Genomic DNA, 18,306 nt, shown 5'->3' on the forward strand with positions numbered 1-18,306 from the left:
TACCCTTAAGGTACAAAAAAATATCCCAGTACACTGGCAGCACTGCAAGGACTGAGGCTGAGGCCTGGAATCAAGAGAAAGTGCTGAAATCCCACCAGTTTCAGAAATAAAACATCCCACCGTGACTTGTGTCCTGGAAATAGTCTGGATGCACTGCTGGGCAAGTGGAGAAGTGGCTCTTAGGGACGTGGGTTAGTGCTGGACGTGGCAGTGAGGGGGAACGGTTGGACTTGATGATCCTGGAGGGCTTTTCCAACCTAAATGATTCCATGATTCTGTGATAAGAGGTGGAAAAGTGCCCTGCTCAAAAAGGTGTTTAGATGTCCTTAGGCAGGGGAGGTAGGAGAGAAGGGGGAAAGCAGAAGCACTTGGAATATTGGGGGTGAAAATCCTGTTTTGCTGTGCTTGGGGTTCATTGTGTCGGTAGCTCTTGATAAAAGAGAGGTGTGTTTTCTGTTTCCATCCCAGAAAAACCCCACTGATGGAGGAAAGCTCTTTAGAAATGAAGTTTATAAATTACTTGTGGATGACTTTGGGCTGGTAATTAGCAGGAGTGACCTAATTTCTAGGAGTGATGCTACAAACCTGTTCTCAAGAGGTTGTCTGTGTGCGTGTCCAAGCCCTGTGCAGCCTTGTCCAGTCCTGGCCTCCTCTTGAAGGAGGAGTGGAGGCTTGCAGAGTAACTCAGGCTGGAGGTGCCCTGGGCTGGGGGTCTCCAGCTGGACCCCACTTCCAGCAGGACTGATGCCACAGTTGTGACAGGCAGGTCTGGCCACCCTGGGGATGGGGATCCTCCACCTCTTACACACGAAAGGGCCGTTCCCTGGGACAGCCTGGGCTTTCTCCAGGAGCATGTGGAAGCACCAGGCACAGATTAAGGCCAGATCATCATTTACACACCCCCAAGACACCACATTTTGCAGAGATTAAAACTTTATGCAACCTTGAGTGCTCTTGCTCCCTTACCCCTCGTGGATTGCTTCAGTGTGTCCTGGAGCACCCCAGTGTCTAGACATGCTTGTCTAGAGCCTGAAATGTTTGCAGGATGCCTTGTGAGAAGAGCCCAGAAGAGCTCTCCTGTCTTATCTCAGAAGGCAGGAGCCAGAGGGATGTTGCTCCTGCTGCAAATGCATCAGCCAGGGACGTTCTCTCCTCCCACCCAGCCCCAGCCCCGCAGCCTGTGCTCAGTGCTCAGCGTTAAACCATTCCCCGGGAGTGAGACGCTGCTGGAAATCGCTGCTCCCGGGGGAAGAGCGATGGACATGTCTGGCATTTCAGGCTCCACATGCAAATGCATTCCGAGCTGCAGCCGGCAGACACCCGGCCTGCAAGTGCAGCGGGGAAACTACAATTTGAGGGGGGAGAGAGGAGGAAAAAGGCTCCTGCGCTCCTCGGCTATGTAGGTCACGGCTGGGGGCAGGCTGGGAAGCTCTCCCGCCGTGGAAAGCCGCCGAGGTTTGCCTGCTGCGTCCAGCGCTGTTCCCGGCACGGAGAGGATGCTGTGCCCGCCGGCTGCAGGCAGCCCGCTGCCTTCCGCTGCCTTCCCGCTGCCTTCCCGCTGCCTTCCCGCTGCCTTTCCGCTGCCTTCCCGCTGCCTTCCCGCTGCCTTCCCGCTGCTCCGGCCGCCGGGGCAGCCCCCGGGGCTGCAGCACCGGCACACCCGGGGGAGAAGGGAAAATCTGGGTAAATCCGAGAGAAACCTGCGCGGAGCAGCCGCCCCTTTTCAGCCCCAGCCTGGAGGTGCGTGAGGATGGCTCGAGTCCAGCCCTAAGGGCTGACAGAGACCCGTGGGGCGCTGTGCAGATTTACCCCGTGGGCGCTGTGCAGATTTACCCCGTGGGCGCTGTGCAGATTTACCCCCTTCCGATCCCACAGCCCCCTGACGACACCGAGATGCAGCAAAAGCAAAAATCCAAGGGGCCGAATTCGCGGCTTTGCTCCAGAGGGCTCGTTCAGGGTGTGTCTGCCCAGGCAGGGCAGGATGCAAAACCAATCTGGATTTTAACTGGTTTGGTTTTTTTTTTAACGATCGTTTTCTCCTTCTTAAGCAGGCTGGGAAAGGATCCAGCTGGTTTGTGCACGGCAGTGTGCTAATCCTGCCCCGTGCCGTGCCAGCTCCGGAGGGGGTGGCAGGCACAGGTACCACGAGCACCGATGGGGCTTTGCTGCCACCCTCAGCAAGGGCAAAACGAACCTGTAATTGGGCTGCAGCTGCTCCAGAAAACACTCATTTGGGAATTAGAGACGGGAGAGAGCCATTGCATTGAGCCATTCACCTCCCAGCCCCTGCACACTGGTGGTAATCAAAACACTGGAGAACGTGGGAGCGTGGGAAAAATCAAGTAAAATCAGAAGGATCTCGCAAAGCTCCACAATAAATAGCTCCAAAATCTGGCATTTCGGAGGTGTCTCTGCTTCCAAGTGTTTGAGTCACAGTCTCTGGAGCTCAGTGTGGCAGGGCCCGAGTGAGACAAGGCTGAGATCCTCCAAACACCCATTTTTGGCACTGAGAATAATCCATCTACTTAAGTTTAAGGCACCTCTTTAAGTCCTCCAGGATCCAGAGCCATAGGAGCACAGGGCAAGGAATGTCCAAAGGCAAAGTGTCCTGCCTCAAACCTTACCTTTCCCCTCAAGGAGCCCCCAAAGCAGCATGTGTTAGTTAATAGAAGTGTTTGGTGTGAAACAGCTGCTTCCTGGAAAAGGGTTTTTCTGTTATTTCCACGGCGTTGTGACGCACTCAGGAATTCTGCCACAGCTGGATATATTGCCCTTCTTTGCCTGCATTTCTTTATGTGCAGTGCCCATGTTATGTGCACCAGGAGACCTGCTGTACAGTGGGATTCTTTCATGTCTTTTCCCTAAAATCTGGGTGTGGCCACAGCAATCCACCTTCCTTCCACTTTTCTGTTTCTCTGGATTTCCCTTCTCCTCCACCGAGCATCCCCACCACCATCCCATGCCCTTCCCCATCCCTGTGCCAGGGGAGGGTCACAGGGTGTCTGTCCCATTCCCCTCCTCCCCAGGACACCCCCCTGAGCCCCTTTTGGCCCTGTTTGCTCTCCCAGCAATCCCAGGAGTTATCACCTTGCCTTGCCTCCACTTTTCTACAGCTAAAAGCAATTTAAGGCAAAACAACCATTCTGGATGACACAGTTTAGGGGTTTCCTGCTACAAAGTTCTTGGTCCCTCCAGCCCCCAGCCCTGGTTTTGCCCTTGCTGGTGTTCAGCACCAGCCCATCACCATGAGATCTCAAGCTCAGCACTGCACCTGCTGACCCTTCTCTGTGTCTGGCACGTCCAAACGGATTTTGGACGAGCCCAAAGCTCAGCAGTCAGGAAAAATGGGACATTCTGAGATTACAGGTGGTGAGTCCACCTTGCAAACACCCCTTTGCCAGTGTGGAACCCCAGTCAGACTCAGATTTCAGTTTTATGGTGTTTTCAACCCAAATCCAGAACTTTAAAAAAAAAAAAAATCCCACAATTAGCCAGGAGCTAAAACTACAGCTCTGAACCAAAACATCTGAACCCCAGCCCCGAACCCAGGCAAGATCTGAAGTTCTCCCATGTCCTTTATTTTGAAAAATAAAAATAGGCTAAATTTGGACCCAGGGCTTGTTTTTCATAAAGGGCTGGACATGGTTGGTAGGAGGTTCCCTTTCCAGTGTCAACATCATGCCATGGCCTGAAGGACCCATTGTCACTTACATTTGACATATATCCCCCTCCTAAGACTCGAGCACTGCTGGTGGGTTACAAATTCCCCCTGCATCTCACTGGAGCACTATCCAAAGTCTGACTGTGGGTTTAAATGCTGTTTACTTTCATGCTCAAGGGGGATAATTTTGGGTTTTTTTCCCCCCCCCATGGTCGCTGTTGTTTTGTGTTGTTTTTATCTCAGAAATAACCGATTTAGGAAGAACGATCCTGTTGTCTTTCTCAGGAGGGTGGACTTTCTCCTCCGAGCCGTATTAATTGATTTAATTTATCTTAAATTTGATTGCAGTGAGCACCCCTAATTAACCTGATTTTTTGCTGATAATCACTCACAATGGAATCAAATCACAAATCCGGGGATGGATTGACCGGCACACAGAAAGAAGCCGCCCTCCGTGCCTTAATTCAGCGAACGGGATATAATTTGATCCAGGTAGGAATTCATGGTCACATCCTTTTGTGTGCAGTGTCCAGCTTCATCCTGGAGCTTCAGCAGGGGCTCGAGCAGGAAATCTGCACATGAGGTGCTCCTGGCTCATTCCTTTTCCCTCTGTTTTTCTCTGACACGTGTGCTTGTCCTTAACCACATGGAATAGGTGCTGTCTTTCGTGAAGACAATAAATTCCTCCAGGAATTTATGGTTTAAAAAATCACAATAAAAAAACCAGCCCTAAGCACTGCTGAGTGAAGGTTGGGATTGGTGTCTCAAAGCCACGGCTGCAGAGGTAGTTTAGCAAATAAAACCCACCCGATGAAGCTTCAGAAGAGCGTGGCTGGACTGAGCTGGGAAGCCCAGCATGTCACCACCAGGTCAGCCTTTTGTATAGATACAGGTGAGGCAGGTGCTTCACCTGCCCAGACACCAAAGGTTTGCTCCCAGCTTAGTCTTCAAGGTCTCCATGATCAAGGCCTTCTGTGGTGGCCTCCAAGGTGGAGACTGGGCATGTCCCCCCAAACCCCCCTGAAGAAGTGTTTCTCAATTAGCACCACCAAAACGAGCTGCTTTTTCGAAACCACTGGGCACTGATATGACCGACTGTGCATCCTGGAAGAAGTAGCTGAAACCACTGAATTTTAGGCAGGTGGAGGCCTTGAACTTTGCCTTGCTTTGCATAGCACTAGAGGGCACAACAGCCCAAAGGAAAACCCGAGATTCCTGGGAAAAAGCGTTTTCCTGGAGCCCTCAATCCGGTGTGCCCCAAGAGCAGGCCAGCTGCTGGGTTTGTTGGCCCTGAGGTGGCTTTTTACTGTACCTGACCCAGAAGGTAAATGACTTCTCTATGTCTTATATTTACTGTGGCTTTCTCAGAATCCCAGAAACCCAGACTGGTTTGGGTTGGAAGGGACCTTGAAGCCCATCTCATCCCACCCCCTGCCATGGGCAGGGACACCTTCCACTAGCCCAGGTTGCTCCAACCTGGCCTTGGACACTTCCTGTTATAGGGTCAAGAAAACTAAAAGACCTTCTGGTATATTCCTATTTTCCTGTAAGGATCCCTGTTTGCTGACCTGCTTTAGGCCTTCCTCCAAAGTCAGCTGTACAGGCATTCGCCTGCCTGGAATAATCCCAGAGTGGGGAGTGACCAAAGAAATGGCCAGGGAGCCAAAAATAGAAAAAGGACTGGAGTCCCAGCTCCTCTGGTAGGACAGGAGAAGGAAGAGAGGCAGGAAGGAAGGAAAGGGAGGAAGGAAGGAAGGAAAATGAAACAATACAGGAAAGATGATTAAAAATAGGAGAACAGAGACACACCCATCTAGCAAAAACATACCAAAAAGAGGAAATATTGACTGGTCTCCACACCTGTTGGGGGCCAAGATCTGCCCTCTGCCTGAAGGAGCTCCTGGGTAGGCAGGTGTCACCCTTTACCCCTCACAGGGCCACCCACCATCGATGGCCCTGCTCTGTCCCTGCCGTGGGGCTGTCTCTGCCATCTCCTCTGCCCAGTCCTCCTCCTCTGAAATCCCTGGCACAGTCACAGAAAGTGCTGCCCCACTCCTGGGTGCAGGAAAGGGGGGGTGTCAGGGTGCACCACGTCTCCATGCCCACCTCCAGGTCCTCCCCATGCTTTGTGCCAGGCACTGCCTCCTCTCCACTCTCCCAGCTGCTGGCACAAGTGTCTCTCCTCAAAGGCACTGAGCAGCTCCAGCACAACCTGATGCCAACAGTGCCCAGGGCTCACTGGCTGGACCCCTGCACTTCCATCTCTCTCCCAGATTTTCCCCTGCATGCCCACCTTTCCCTCTCTGTTGGCTCTTTCTGAGGTCCTGATGCCTTCTGGTTTTGGAGAGTCCTTCTGCTTTCAAACACAGCCCTTCTGGTACCTTCTCTTTGCTCTGTAGAGTAGGAAGCTCTCCATCAGTCACCGAAATAAGAGGTGATTTCATTGTTAATAAATATTCATGACTGGATGAAGAATCATGACAAGTTATAAGTGTTGCAGGTGCTCTGTTACACAGTCCACAATGACACACAGCCCACAGAGATTCCCCTCCCAGAGCCAGGGAGACATTTCCCAGGCAATTATCTGACCATCTCCATCTCGGACACCCGAAGTAGCAGCTGAGTTGAATGTTCCTTAGCAAAACTCAGTGCAAACCACACCCTTCCCCAGCACATCCCCAGTAGCCTGACTGGGTTATCCAGGTACACATTTGGCAGTGGGACAACCATTCCACACCAGGTTACCTCCAAGGAGTCTGGGAAGAGCTGCTCCTTGAAGGGAAGGAGGGTGCCTGCCTCCAGCGTGTCTGAAGGGTCATTCCCTAGAAGGGATCCATGTTTAAAAATTTATCTCCAAATACATCTAATCTCTATCTTTCCTTTCTCTCTGTGGCAGGAAAATGGGCAGAGGAAATATGGAGGACCCCCCCCGGGCTGGGATGGCCCTCCCCCGGAGAGGGGCTGCGAGATCTTCATCGGGAAACTGCCCCGGGACCTCTTCGAAGATGAACTTATCCCACTGTGCGAGAAAGTGAGACTGCACGGAGGGTGGGGGCATGGCAGGGGCTGGGGCTGCTCAGAGCTGCCTTCCAGGGCTGAACCAGAGCTGATCCCGAGGCCAGGTTGGATGGGGCTTGGAGCAACCTGGGCTGGTGGGAGGTGTCCCTGCCCATGGCAGGGGGTGGGATGAGTTGGGCTTTAAGGGCCCTTCCAGCCCAAACTAGTCTGGGATTCTGTGATGATTTGGCCCAGATGACTGGGCGAGCTCTGACCTTTAAACACCTCCCACCTTGCCAACAAACCTCTTTCTTTCTGGTTTGCAGATTGGCAAAATCTATGAAATGAGAATGATGATGGACTTCAATGGCAACAACAGGGGCTATGCCTTTGTGACCTTCTCCAACAAACAGGAGGCGAAGAACGCAATAAAGACCCTCAACAATTATGAAATTAGGTAAGCCTGGCAAACACCTTCACATCAGCTTTAAACCACAGACAGCTGGGGTGGTGTGTAAGGTATATTTTTCCTCGCAGCCCCAAAGCAAAGTTATTTAGATACCTGAGCTTTGAGAGGAGATCTACTCTTGTCTCCCTGTGCAGTTGCTGCTTTCTGCCCTGGTACAAAGGACTCTTCAGAGTCAACATCTTTGGCAGGGAATTTCTTACAAAACAACAACAGAAAAATCCATCGGAAAAAAAATATTTTGCTTTGGATGAAATTAACTTTCCCCCAGGCACTGCTGTTTGTTTCACCTTCCCCTCTGAGCTGTTTGTTGTTGATTTATTCCTATTCACAGCCTCTCTCGTGACAGATACCGTGGATGTGTTCTGGGAGACAGAGCAATTGCAAAAAATGCTGAAATAGGATGGAAACCAATTGGCAGAACAGTGACATTTCCTAATAGAAAGGAACAGAAAAAGCCCTCATGGTTGTGACTAAAAATTGGGAACAAAACACCCAGAAATCAACAACATATGGGCCCATCAATGTTTTGTTTTGATTTCAACCACACTTACTGTTTTTTTCCAGTTCAAAGTGGGATGAGTAGATGTCTCTGCTTAAAAGCCTTTTGAGATAAACCATTCTGGCAACTTTATGGCTTTCATTTTTGTTTTTAATAAAAAAAGATGGGTTGTGAACTGCTTTACTAGCAACCCTAAGGATGAGCAGATCACAAGGCACAGAGAGGGCTTGGAAATGTGATTTGTATCAGAGGCTGGAAGGTCTCAGGGATCAGGCTTCATCCACCTCCACCTCCTCCACTTCCTTCCCTTGTTCCAAAGACTCCTCTAAATAAGTTCTTGACTTCTCAAGACCTGTAAGAGATACTTTGACCACGAAGAGGTGAACAAGGTGCGTGTAAGGAAGTTTTTACTTCGGGATCTGCACAACAGTTGCCATCAGTGAGGCCCCAAAGGGTGTCTCTCCGTGACAAGGGGTTTTCTTTCCCCAAAACCTCAGTTGTGAGGCCCAGTCATGAGTGGGAAGCCACAAGTCACTGATGAATGCAACAGATCTTGGCTCATACTGGGTGGTAACACAAGGGTCAGTGCTGTGACCCCCAGGTGTGGGCACAGCTGCCTGGTAGCAGCAAAGAGCAAAAGGGAGAATCCCAGGAAGCAAAAGCAAAGTCTGACTTTGGTTTCTCCCTGCCCTCAAATCCTTCATTTCAGCTGTGCTGCCTGACTCTGATGTCAGATTTAGCAGAGTGGCAGCCTCTGAGCAAGACCACCGGAGTACCCAAAACAACACCCGGCTCCGAAGCAGGAGGCCTCGCGTTTCGGGGCGAGAGAGGGGGTTTGTTTTAACCTTCCCCTCTCTCTGCCCCCGACAAACCAGCAGTGTCCTTTGTGCTCAGGAACGGGCGGCTCCTGGGGGTCTGTGCCAGCGTGGACAACTGCCGCCTGTTCGTGGGGGGCATCCCCAAGACCAAGAAGAGGGAGGAGATCCTGGCGGAGATGAAGAAGGTGACGGACGGCGTGGTGGACGTCATCGTGTACCCCAGCGCCGCCGACAAGACCAAGAACAGGGGCTTTGCCTTCGTGGAGTACGAAAGCCACCGGGCTGCAGCCATGGCCAGGAGGAAACTGCTCCCAGGTCAGCACAGAGGGAAGGGTTTGGCTCAGGGGGGCGATTCACTGCAGCTCCCGGGGGAGCACCGCGCTGCTTATCCACGCCGGGCACTCAGGGGCTGGGGTTTGGTAAAATACAGCTGGAGGGATCTGGGCTGCGTGTGTCCAGACAGCTCTGCTGGAGGGTGTGTTTTATCCTGTGGTTATAGTTGGGTTATACATAAAACACAGCCTCTGTTATGGCACCCGAGAACGGATTCATTCTTGAGAAAGTACTGAGGGTGCTCCAGAAATCAGGTTATTTTCCGTGTGGGAAGAAAATTTTGAGTGAGGAACTGCTTTAAACAATGTTGAGAATAAGTCTATGAAATTTAGTGCTGGGGGACAGGCAAAGGCCACTGTGAAGCAGAGAGGGGTTTAGCAGGTGTTAGAGGAAGAAGCCACTCAACATTCAGTGCATTTGCAGGAGTTTCACCACTTTCCTCTTGCTTTCTTGTGTTCAACAGCTTCTGCACTGCTTTGTTGAACCCAGCTCACTTGCTGGGGAAAGCATCCAAAAAACCTTCTGGTCTGAGACTTGTTCATAACCCCCCAGCCTTCTTTCACCTGTTCTATCTGACAGCCCATGAAACATCCTGCATAATTTAAATCCTTTTTACTTACTGTGGAAAAAAAAAAAAAGAGCATGATCTGAGCACTGAATACTCTTGGATATTGTGGGATATCTCACACTATTCTTCCTTTTATTCTGCGTTTTCTGCGTCACTTCAGCAGAACTCCCTGACTCTGGGAGCACACTCAGCTGCTCTGTGCTTCAGCACCACTCTTCCGTGGTTTCTCCATGGAGAAGGAAGGCAGGAGCAGGCAGAGCCACAGCTGCCAACCAGCCTGGAGGGAACAGAGCGCTTGAAACCCTGAGCAAAGGCAGCGAGACAGATGGAAGGGGCACACGTGAACAGACATGTGCAATCTCCAATTTGGGGACATCTCAGCAAACAGTTTTTGGGAATTTCAAAGGCCTGAGCAGGAGCCAGACATCTTCTGATGTTCCAAACATACGGCAGGAACTGCAAAAACGTTCCAAGCCGGAGCTGAATGTGTGTCCAGGGGATTCACTGGATGGATGAGAGGTGGAATATCCTTATCAAGACCCTTCCTTTAGTCTGAACCTCGCTGCTCTTTGAGGGAGCTCTGTAGAAGAGACAGAGATGCTCAAAAATGGAGCTTAAAAAAAATTTAAAACCTCGTCCTGTCTCCTGGCTAAAACCAGAGGGTGGAAGTTTAGCAAGAGGCTGGTGCAGGACCAAACTCAGCTCCTTGCTGCAAGTCAGCTGGGTCATTATTCCCACTACTGAGCTGGAAACAGCAGTTCAGAAAGGGGCACATAACCATGAGCACCCATCTCTCTGTTTCTGCTCACCAGGGGCTCAAATCAGACTGTGCAGTGCTGAAAGCTGGACATCAGCTGGGCCTCACTCCACAGCCCCTGGCTCATTCGTGAGGGACTCAGAGGGAGCAGCATCTTTCCATTCAGTTTGATCATTTACACTTCCAATACAGAAAAACGAGTCTCCAAATCCTACCCTCAGCCTCTGATCTTGTAGCTCCCACCCCATCTTAGATGGGTTATCCAAGCAGAGCTGCAGTGTAGGATGCCTTTTTAGATCTGGCAAGGAAAGTTTTGCAGGGTTTTCTTTTTCCCTTCTGTTGCAAATGATTGGTTTAGGCCATTTAAATAATCACCAGCAGAGTATCAACAAAAGCTGATTTAACATAAATTTGCAAAGGCACGACAAAGTTTTATGGCAGTGTTGACTCTGTTACTTACTAAATAGATAAAACACACAAAGAAAAACCAGATTAAAGCAATCTAGAATGATTTATCTGGGAGGCAAAAGGGTAAGGAGGGAAACAGTAAGGGAGTGAAGCCCCTTGCCCAACTTAGCCTGGACTGGATCAATGGTTTGGATCTAAACGATTTATCAATTGTAACAATACCTAATTCAGCTCAACAGCAGCACTTCTTAATACATTGACTAATTTAACATGAATAAAACGGTTCAGTGGAATTCTGCCTGAGTGCAACATAACCATATATCCAACTTGACCATTAATTTAATTATAAAATCTAAAATGGCAACATTTGCAGTACACACGCACGCAGAGATGAAGTGCAGACAAAGTGCACGGGAAATTCCCCTCGAATCCAGGGAAATGCTCGTGTGGGATGCCTTTTCAGGTCCCCAGGGGGCGGAGGGTTGAGCCTCGAGGAGCGGAGGCGTCGCCCCGGGCTGTGTCCCCAGCGTTCAGCCCCTCGGTGCCACCTGGGGAAGGCGGCAGGTGAAGAAACCATCGCTCCCCGAGCTCCCTGTGCCTTGCCCGGGGCGCTGCTCCTCACTGCCATTCCCACAGCTCTGGGACGAGTCCCTCTCGGTTACAAATTGAACGTCACTAATTGACCAAGCAGCTACTTAAGGGATTAGGTGGCTCAGTGCAGACGATTATGGACCTCAGTGTGATAAGGACAGACACCACCACCTTTAACCACCTCTTTGTTTGCTCTTTGCGTTCTCTGCCCCTCAGCAGCTCATCCACAGCTTGGAGAGCCCCGGGGCTCACCCTCCACACCCACACCCTGGTTTATGCCTCGTTATTTTTCGTGTCCCTCCTTTCTTCTGCTGCAGCTTCACCCAGTGGGGCCCAAAGGAATTCAGACACACACAGAGACATCCCTGCTTTTGCTGTTTCATTTCATCCAGCCAGGACTTCGGGATCCCTTTTTGTGTTATCTAAGGAATGAAGCTTTTGCAGCCAAAAGGGAATTTTTATACAGTTCCCTTTGAGGGAGCGCTCCAGGGAATGTGGAACTCAGTGAATGATGCCATATTTCCATTTCTTTCAATTCTGGACGCTGTATTTCTGCAGGCACTTGAACTATTGGTGGGAGCAGGCTCCAAGTGTGACCATCTGCTTTCGGAAATGAGTTAATGAAGCAGCAGTGCTTGGAGCTAGAAAGGCTTTTCTGGTTGTGTTTGGAGAATTTGGCCCGCTCTGCTGCTCACACTGCACACGAAACAGTGTCTGAGCAGAAGGGAGAGGAACCAGAGCCTGTCTGACACACTGACCATGCCAATCCCTTTAAAGGAAGGATCCAGCTCTGGGGACACCCCATCGCCGTGGACTGGGCAGAGCCAGAGGTGGAGGTGGATGAAGACACCATGTCATCAGTAAAAATCCTCTATGTGAGGAACCTCATGCTCTCCACCACTGAAGAGACCATAGAAAAGGAGTTCAACAGCATCAAACCAGGTAGGAGCCCCCTGAGGCTGCAGCTCCTGAATAAACGCCGCTTCTGCAAGTGGAAATATTTCTCTGGTCATAAAATGCCAAAGGAGGAGATAAAAATAGCTGGTTCTCTGCTGTAAAATGTTCCTGTGTAATGCCACAAAAATGGTCATTAGGCTGAAGGCTCCCACCCAACTTGCACACCATGTCATCCCATTAAGGGCAGCTTATTTTCCAGCTAGCGACACTGCTAACCTTTTTTGGGGGATTGGCAACTGGAAGAGATCCAAAATGCTGCATGGGGATGCCTGTGTCATAAAAATTATTTGGAATCATTTCAGTTCTTTCTTTAAAAAAAAAAAAAAGAGAGAGAGCTGGTGAAGCAGCTGGGTGATTTCAGCATTCTTCTATGGCAAGGAATGATAAAAATAGCGTGATTTAATACAAATTCTTTTTATCTAATCTATCTAAATTCTGAACTCTGTAATTTTCATACATCCCTTCCCCCCCCCATTCTCCTGTAAATTTGTGAATAATCAGCATTTATATTACATGCACTTAGGGTGAGGCTTTTTCAAAAAGCAAGTAGATTTGTTGGGGCTAAAAATCCTGCTGCCTTTCAAAGGAGATTTTACTTCTGAGCAGCTCCAGCTTTAGGAAATTCCACCCAAAACCAACAAAGTAAAAATAACCCGTTTCTGCAGCTCTCCAAGCCACACAGTCCATTAGGCATTAGGAACTTTTGCTTGGCAATGTGAATCTCCTTTCATCTCGTTCCTATTAACTTCCTTCTATTAATTTTTTAAAATACACTACAGAGCTTCATTTTTTCTTCACCAGTTTTCATATCTGCTCTATACATGCCTTTTACTGTACTAGGCTGCAATGCAAAGCTCCTTATGAGGTTTTCTTGTGTCCTTCCAACATTTCTGCCTGATACTTTTAGCCACCACCAAGCTGTTGGAGACCCCATTTTACCCCTGAGTTAAATTTATGTCATCACCCTCTCTTAACTGCTTCCTTCTTTTATTTACCCAGTTTTGCTGCTGAGCACTGAACAGCTCACGCTCCCCAGAAACACATTTATGCCCCTTTGACACTTTGGTAACAGTCATCTGCTCTGCTCCTAAGGCAAGTTTTCCAGTACAACAGCAGAAGTTCTGTATCATCTTTAATTTTCACTTCATCATTTCACTGCTCGTGTTGGAATTTTTTTTTAATTGTTTTTTTTTTTTTTCAATGGACAGCTTTAATTTTGGTGGATAAAGTGGGTACATTAGATCAGCAAAAATTTCAGCTTTGGGGAGAACAAATGCAGTTTTAGTGGGATCCAAAAAGGCAGCAAGGATGTGAAATGATTCCCTCCCCTGCTTTGGTTCTCTGCCTCATTCACTGAGCCACATTTCAGCACCACTTACCTGAAGTTACATTTGATCCAGGGCATTAAGAAGCTGCTTTGACATTACCAAGTCACCCAATAAAAGATGATCCAAAGGAGTTATGATCCAAAGGTCCCCATGACAGAGCAATTCCCACGTCTATGGCTCCACAGACACTGCTTATGCATCTTAAACTGTGGTTTACTGCAAGTATCACCCCTTAAATCTGTCCCAAATTCAGTGCTTGGTGACTTTTATAGAGAGACACATCTCACCGAAGAGCCCTGCCCTTGCTCCCTGGGGATTCTGGCAAAATTCCTCATCCCTGCTGAAGTTTCCAGCAGGCAGCTCGTGCTCTCCCAGCGTTCTGAAGGGGGCAGTGCTCCCCCTCCGACATTCCACGGATGTTCTCTCCAAGGGGAGCTATCACACTGCTTTGCCCCGGCTGAGGCAGAAGCAGGGAAGAGCAAACTTTTAGGCTCAGGAGAGGATCCCTGTCGTGGAACACTCCCAGGGAGGCAGAAGGGGGATTTTCAAAACACAGTGAGTTCATTAAAGCCTCGACTTGTAAACGAGGCATCAGCATGTAACTCCCATAGCTTCAGGCTTGGAAAAATCACCTTCTGTCCCAGAAGGACACAAAGTGCTGCTTACCATTCCAGTGCTGCTCAGGTTATGGGCTGGGACAGCTCCATTTATCCCACTGCAGCCCCTAATGGCTCCCCCTGAACACCAGAGGAATTTATTTTCTCCTGCATTTATCTAGGCAAGTGTTTTTGAGGCAGTGTGACATTTCCCCGTGCCCCTGTTCAGCTTTAAAAGGTGAGAAGCCAAGGGGAGAGTTGTTGAGCATCCCTGAACTGAGTTTCCAAAGGATGGGTTTGGGGGTGGTACTTTTGGAGGCTGGGCTGGTTGGTGATGTGCTCCCCAAGCTGCAGGAGCAGGGAACATGAACAATTAAAGAGAGGACAGATGTCTAAAGGTTGTGGCCATGGGGGGGTTATTTTGGAGACAAACCTCTCAGTGCTGAGCATCTCAGTGCAACAGCAGAGCAGCTGACAAGGGAAAGGGAAAGCTCTAGAGGGACGACACAGAAGTGAAGAACAAGAAGCCATTTACATTTGAATTATTTTGGGTGATCACACAGGTGTAAGAAGGACTCGGGCTGGAGGCACCAGGGTGGGGGTCTCCAGCCCAAGCCCGCTCCCAGGAGGGTCAACACCTCGGCTGGAGAGGCTGACTGGGGCCATGTCCAGGCCATCTGGGGCATCCAGGGAATCCCCACTGACACGGGAAAGGCTGTTTCTTAGCAAGAGACCTGCTGTCCCTTCAGTCCCAGCCCCTCCCTGTTGCCTGGGGCTGCTTTCTCCCAGGCAGGACTGGCTGTTCCTTCTTGCTGAACATCCCGATTTGACGAGTAAGAGAAAAGCCTCCTTGTTTTATGGCAGGAGCATCAGCTTCCCTGAAGCTGCCTCCAAGCACCATGCATGCAGGAAACCATGGAGATGGGATCACATAGTGATGTTTCTTGTAGCTGGTGCAAGCCCTGCTCAGCCAGTTTAGTGGTCTGTCACAGAAGGGAGACACAGGACCAAAGGTAGTGTCCAACAGAGCACTTTGGACAGGAGAAAACCACTCCAGTTTAAAGGGAAACTGGTGTCTGCTCCCCAACCCTTCTAGGGTGTCTTGAAATACTATAACCATTCTATATTTGCTTTCCTATGCCATATACCTCCTAAGAGGTATCCTCTTGTTCTTGTTCTTTTACCCTTTGCTCTCCCAGGGCTCATAACCTGACACAGCTGCTCTCTCAGACCTGTATTCCCCAATTAAAACCCATTTCCTACTAATATTCCAATGTTTTCTACAGGTGCGGTGGAGAGAGTAAAGAAAATTAGAGACTACGCCTTTGTGCACTTCAATAAGAGAGAACACGCTGTGGAAGCTATGAAAGCATTGAATGGGAAGGTAAATACTAATTCCTGGAGCTTGGGTACATTATATTACAGACACTGAAACAAAGCCTCCTGCTTTATCAGCTACAAAAACCTCCTGGAGGTGTCATCCCTGTTTTCTCTTTGCAGGCTGCTTTTATACTCCTGAATCTGTTTTTCTGCAGCTCTGATGTACACAAACTATTCATTTTGGCTGCCTGTATTCGTGCTAAATGTTTGCCCAGCTCAGGCTCTAGTTCACTGCTCAGAAAAAGTGTGGGGGGGAAAGCAGAGGAAGCTGCAAGAAGAACTAGCAAAAGAGGGGGTTTGGGCTCCCTTGGCTCGCACTCACATCCTTGTTCCACGTCTGCCAACAAAAACACTCGCAGGGCAGCGTGTGAATGGCAAACTGGGACAGACAAGGTCAGCCCAGAACATCTGCTCCCAGTTCAGATGGGGGTTTGCAGGGGGAGTGCCGGATTTGGTCCCTGTTGCGCCGCCTGTAATTCCCGGCGCTGCAGTGCCGGGGCTGCTCCCAAGGAGGTGTTAACCCTGCTCCTATTCTTAGTGCTACTGCTGTTCCCCGCAGGAGCACATGGAATCTCGCTGGCTTACCAGCTCCTTGGCAGGGAAGTGAAGCCTTTGGAAGGCTGTGCAGACTCAGTTAATCTGAATTAACTGGGCGGGGATGGGCGCTCTCGGCACCCTAAGACTTTGCACCAAGCCGGTGCTGCCTTGCCTGTGGGAGGGGGATTTGGGGGATTTCTGGGGCCGGTTTCCTTCATTTTCTCATCCCATTAGCAAACCCCCTCCCTAGGCAGGATAACCCATGTGCACTTTGGAGTCTCACCCTCCTGCCGTGCTCTCTCCCCGCCGGGAAGGTGCTGGACGGGTCCCCCATCGAGGTGACTTTGGCCAAGCCGGTGGACAAGGACAGCTACGTGAGATACACGCGTGGCACGGGCGGCAGGGGCCCGGTGCTGCCGGGGGAGTACACCTACACCTTTGGGCACGTGTACGACCCCGCCGCCGCCTACCTGGGCGCCCCGGTGTTCTACGCGCCCCAGGCCTACGCCGCCATCCCCAACCTGCACTTCCCCGCCACCAAGGGGCTCAGCAGCAGGAGCATCATCCGGCCCCCCTCCATCCGAGGTAACGCCTGCCACACAGCACTCAGCTCCAGCAAAATAGCTCCTCCTCCTCCTACACGTGTGTCGCTGGACACCGCCCTGGCTCCCGGACCCCTGTCCCAAAGGGATGGAAAACGCGGGGTTTGGCCTCTGTCCTTCCCAATTTTCCAGCGGGCCAAGCTGAAAGAAATCACCATTTTCCTGGAGTAAGCCTGAAAGAGCTTCCAGATTGCCCTGGGGCCAGTGTAAATAAACCACAAATCCTGGTTTTGCCCCAGCAGGGAAGACCAAATAAAACAATTTTCCTTTCCCCCCTTCAGAGCCAGACCCCACAGCCAGCCACCAGCACAGCTCAGCGCTGTGTTTCCTCTTTGCTTTGAAGGTCACAGGGAAAGTTTTACCAGTCCTGGTGTTTTCTGACCCAAAGCCACGGAGCTTCCCAAGGAGGTCACCATGCCCCTAATACAGGGTAGGGAGCCAGCACTGAAATCAAGAAAGCCATTAATGATGTGCTCTGGGAGAGGGAGCCCTGTTTTGGGGGGTCATCAGCCTTATAATAACCAGGGTATTTCTGAAAACTACTGGGTCACTGCACCTGGGACCAAATCAAATCCCCCTACTCAGATAGCCCCAAATTAAATATCAGTGCAGACATCATTTGGTAAGTGCAGAAGTAAGTTTAGGGTTAGCAAAAAAAAAGAAAAATAAATAAATAACTCTGCTCATTTGATCCTCCCTCCAAAGATTATGCCTTGTGTCCCCAAGCCCGTGGCCAAGTCCCACAGCAGGCTGGGACTCTGTGTGGCACCCCAACAGGGCTAACAAGGACCATCATGGCCAGTTTTTCTCCCTTCACAAGGAAGGGGACAGGGCAGCCAGGAACACCCCTTGCACCTCATGTTTTTCCCACACAGGTGAAAGCAGCTTCTATGAAGTTTGCACTGGGAAAGGTGCAGATGTGATAACCCACCATCCCTCTCTCGCCTTATGTTCTCCCCAGACCCCCAAGCGGGGTTCCCTGAGGAAAAATGGAAGTGTAATGGGGGAAAACAAAAAGGGATTTTCATCTATATAAGGGTGAAATTGTATAAACTCTGAATTCTTCCAGAAGGTGAAATTACGCTGGTGGGTAACAAAAGATACCAGCTGTCCCCTCTCCACATTTCAGCTACAAATGTGGGTAGAAAGGCATCACGAAATCAAAACTGGCTAGAGAAGGTGGGAAATGGGTCAGAAGGAAGCAGGTCTCCCCAAAAAAGCCTCCCCTACCCAAGCATAAGAGCCCAAAAAGAAAGGGTGTTGGTGTCGAGCCGGGGTTATCCCACAGAGGGGCCTCCTGCCCGTCTTCTTCCCCTCCCTCCCCCAGCAAGCAGGGCTAACTTTTCCATTTCAGCAAGGATCAGGGTCGTTTTTCCCGTGATTTGATTCAGTTTAATGCCTTCTTACATTCCTAGAAATTTACATGAATGTACCTGTAGGGGCTGCGGGAGTTAGAGGCCTGGGAGGTCGCGGCTACCTGGCGTACACGGGCCTGGGCCGAGGATACCAGCTCAAAGAAAAGAGGGGAGAGGACAAACTCTACGACCTCCTGCCAGGGATGGAGCTCACGCCGATGAACCACGTCACACTAAAGCCCCAAGGGATCAAACTCGCTCCTCAGGTACCGAAAATAGCATCAATATCCCGGCCAACCGTCGCCTCTGCCCAAAATGCTTCGGGAAAACAGGCCCCTGATGGGATCTGCACTGGGGACTGCTAATTAAATCCCTTCTTGCACCTCCAAAAACATTAAAAAAATCAGTGATGCTGGTTGTGCCTTGTAATATCCACCCACCTCGCTGTAG

General features: G+C 50.2%; 1 protein-coding gene across 2 annotated transcripts; it reads left to right on the plus strand.

Moving 5' to 3' along the window:
* The first annotated feature begins 4,001 nt into the window (after positions 1–4,001).
* A1CF (APOBEC1 complementation factor) lies at positions 4,002–18,287 on the plus strand. Of its 2 annotated transcripts, none has more exons than XM_029962621.1 (8): positions 4,002–4,153; positions 6,558–6,692; positions 6,985–7,115; positions 8,521–8,759; positions 11,879–12,043; positions 15,269–15,366; positions 16,214–16,484; positions 17,917–18,287. In XM_029962621.1, the coding sequence occupies exons 1-8, from the start codon at positions 4,055–4,057 to the stop codon at positions 18,219–18,221; spliced, it is 1,443 nt and encodes a 480-aa protein (XP_029818481.1). In that variant the 5' UTR covers positions 4,002–4,054; the 3' UTR covers positions 18,222–18,287. The 2 variants fall into 2 exon arrangements, with proteins under 2 accessions (XP_029818481.1, XP_029818482.1); XM_029962622.1 differs by having other exon boundaries at positions 17,941–18,286.
* The last annotated feature ends 19 nt before the right edge of the window (positions 18,288–18,306 follow it).

The sequence above is a fragment of the Manacus vitellinus genome, unplaced genomic scaffold (assembly GCF_001715985.3).
Source record: "Manacus vitellinus isolate BGI_N305 unplaced genomic scaffold, ASM171598v3 scaffold_48_pilon, whole genome shotgun sequence".
NCBI lineage: Eukaryota > Metazoa > Chordata > Aves > Passeriformes > Pipridae > Manacus > Manacus vitellinus.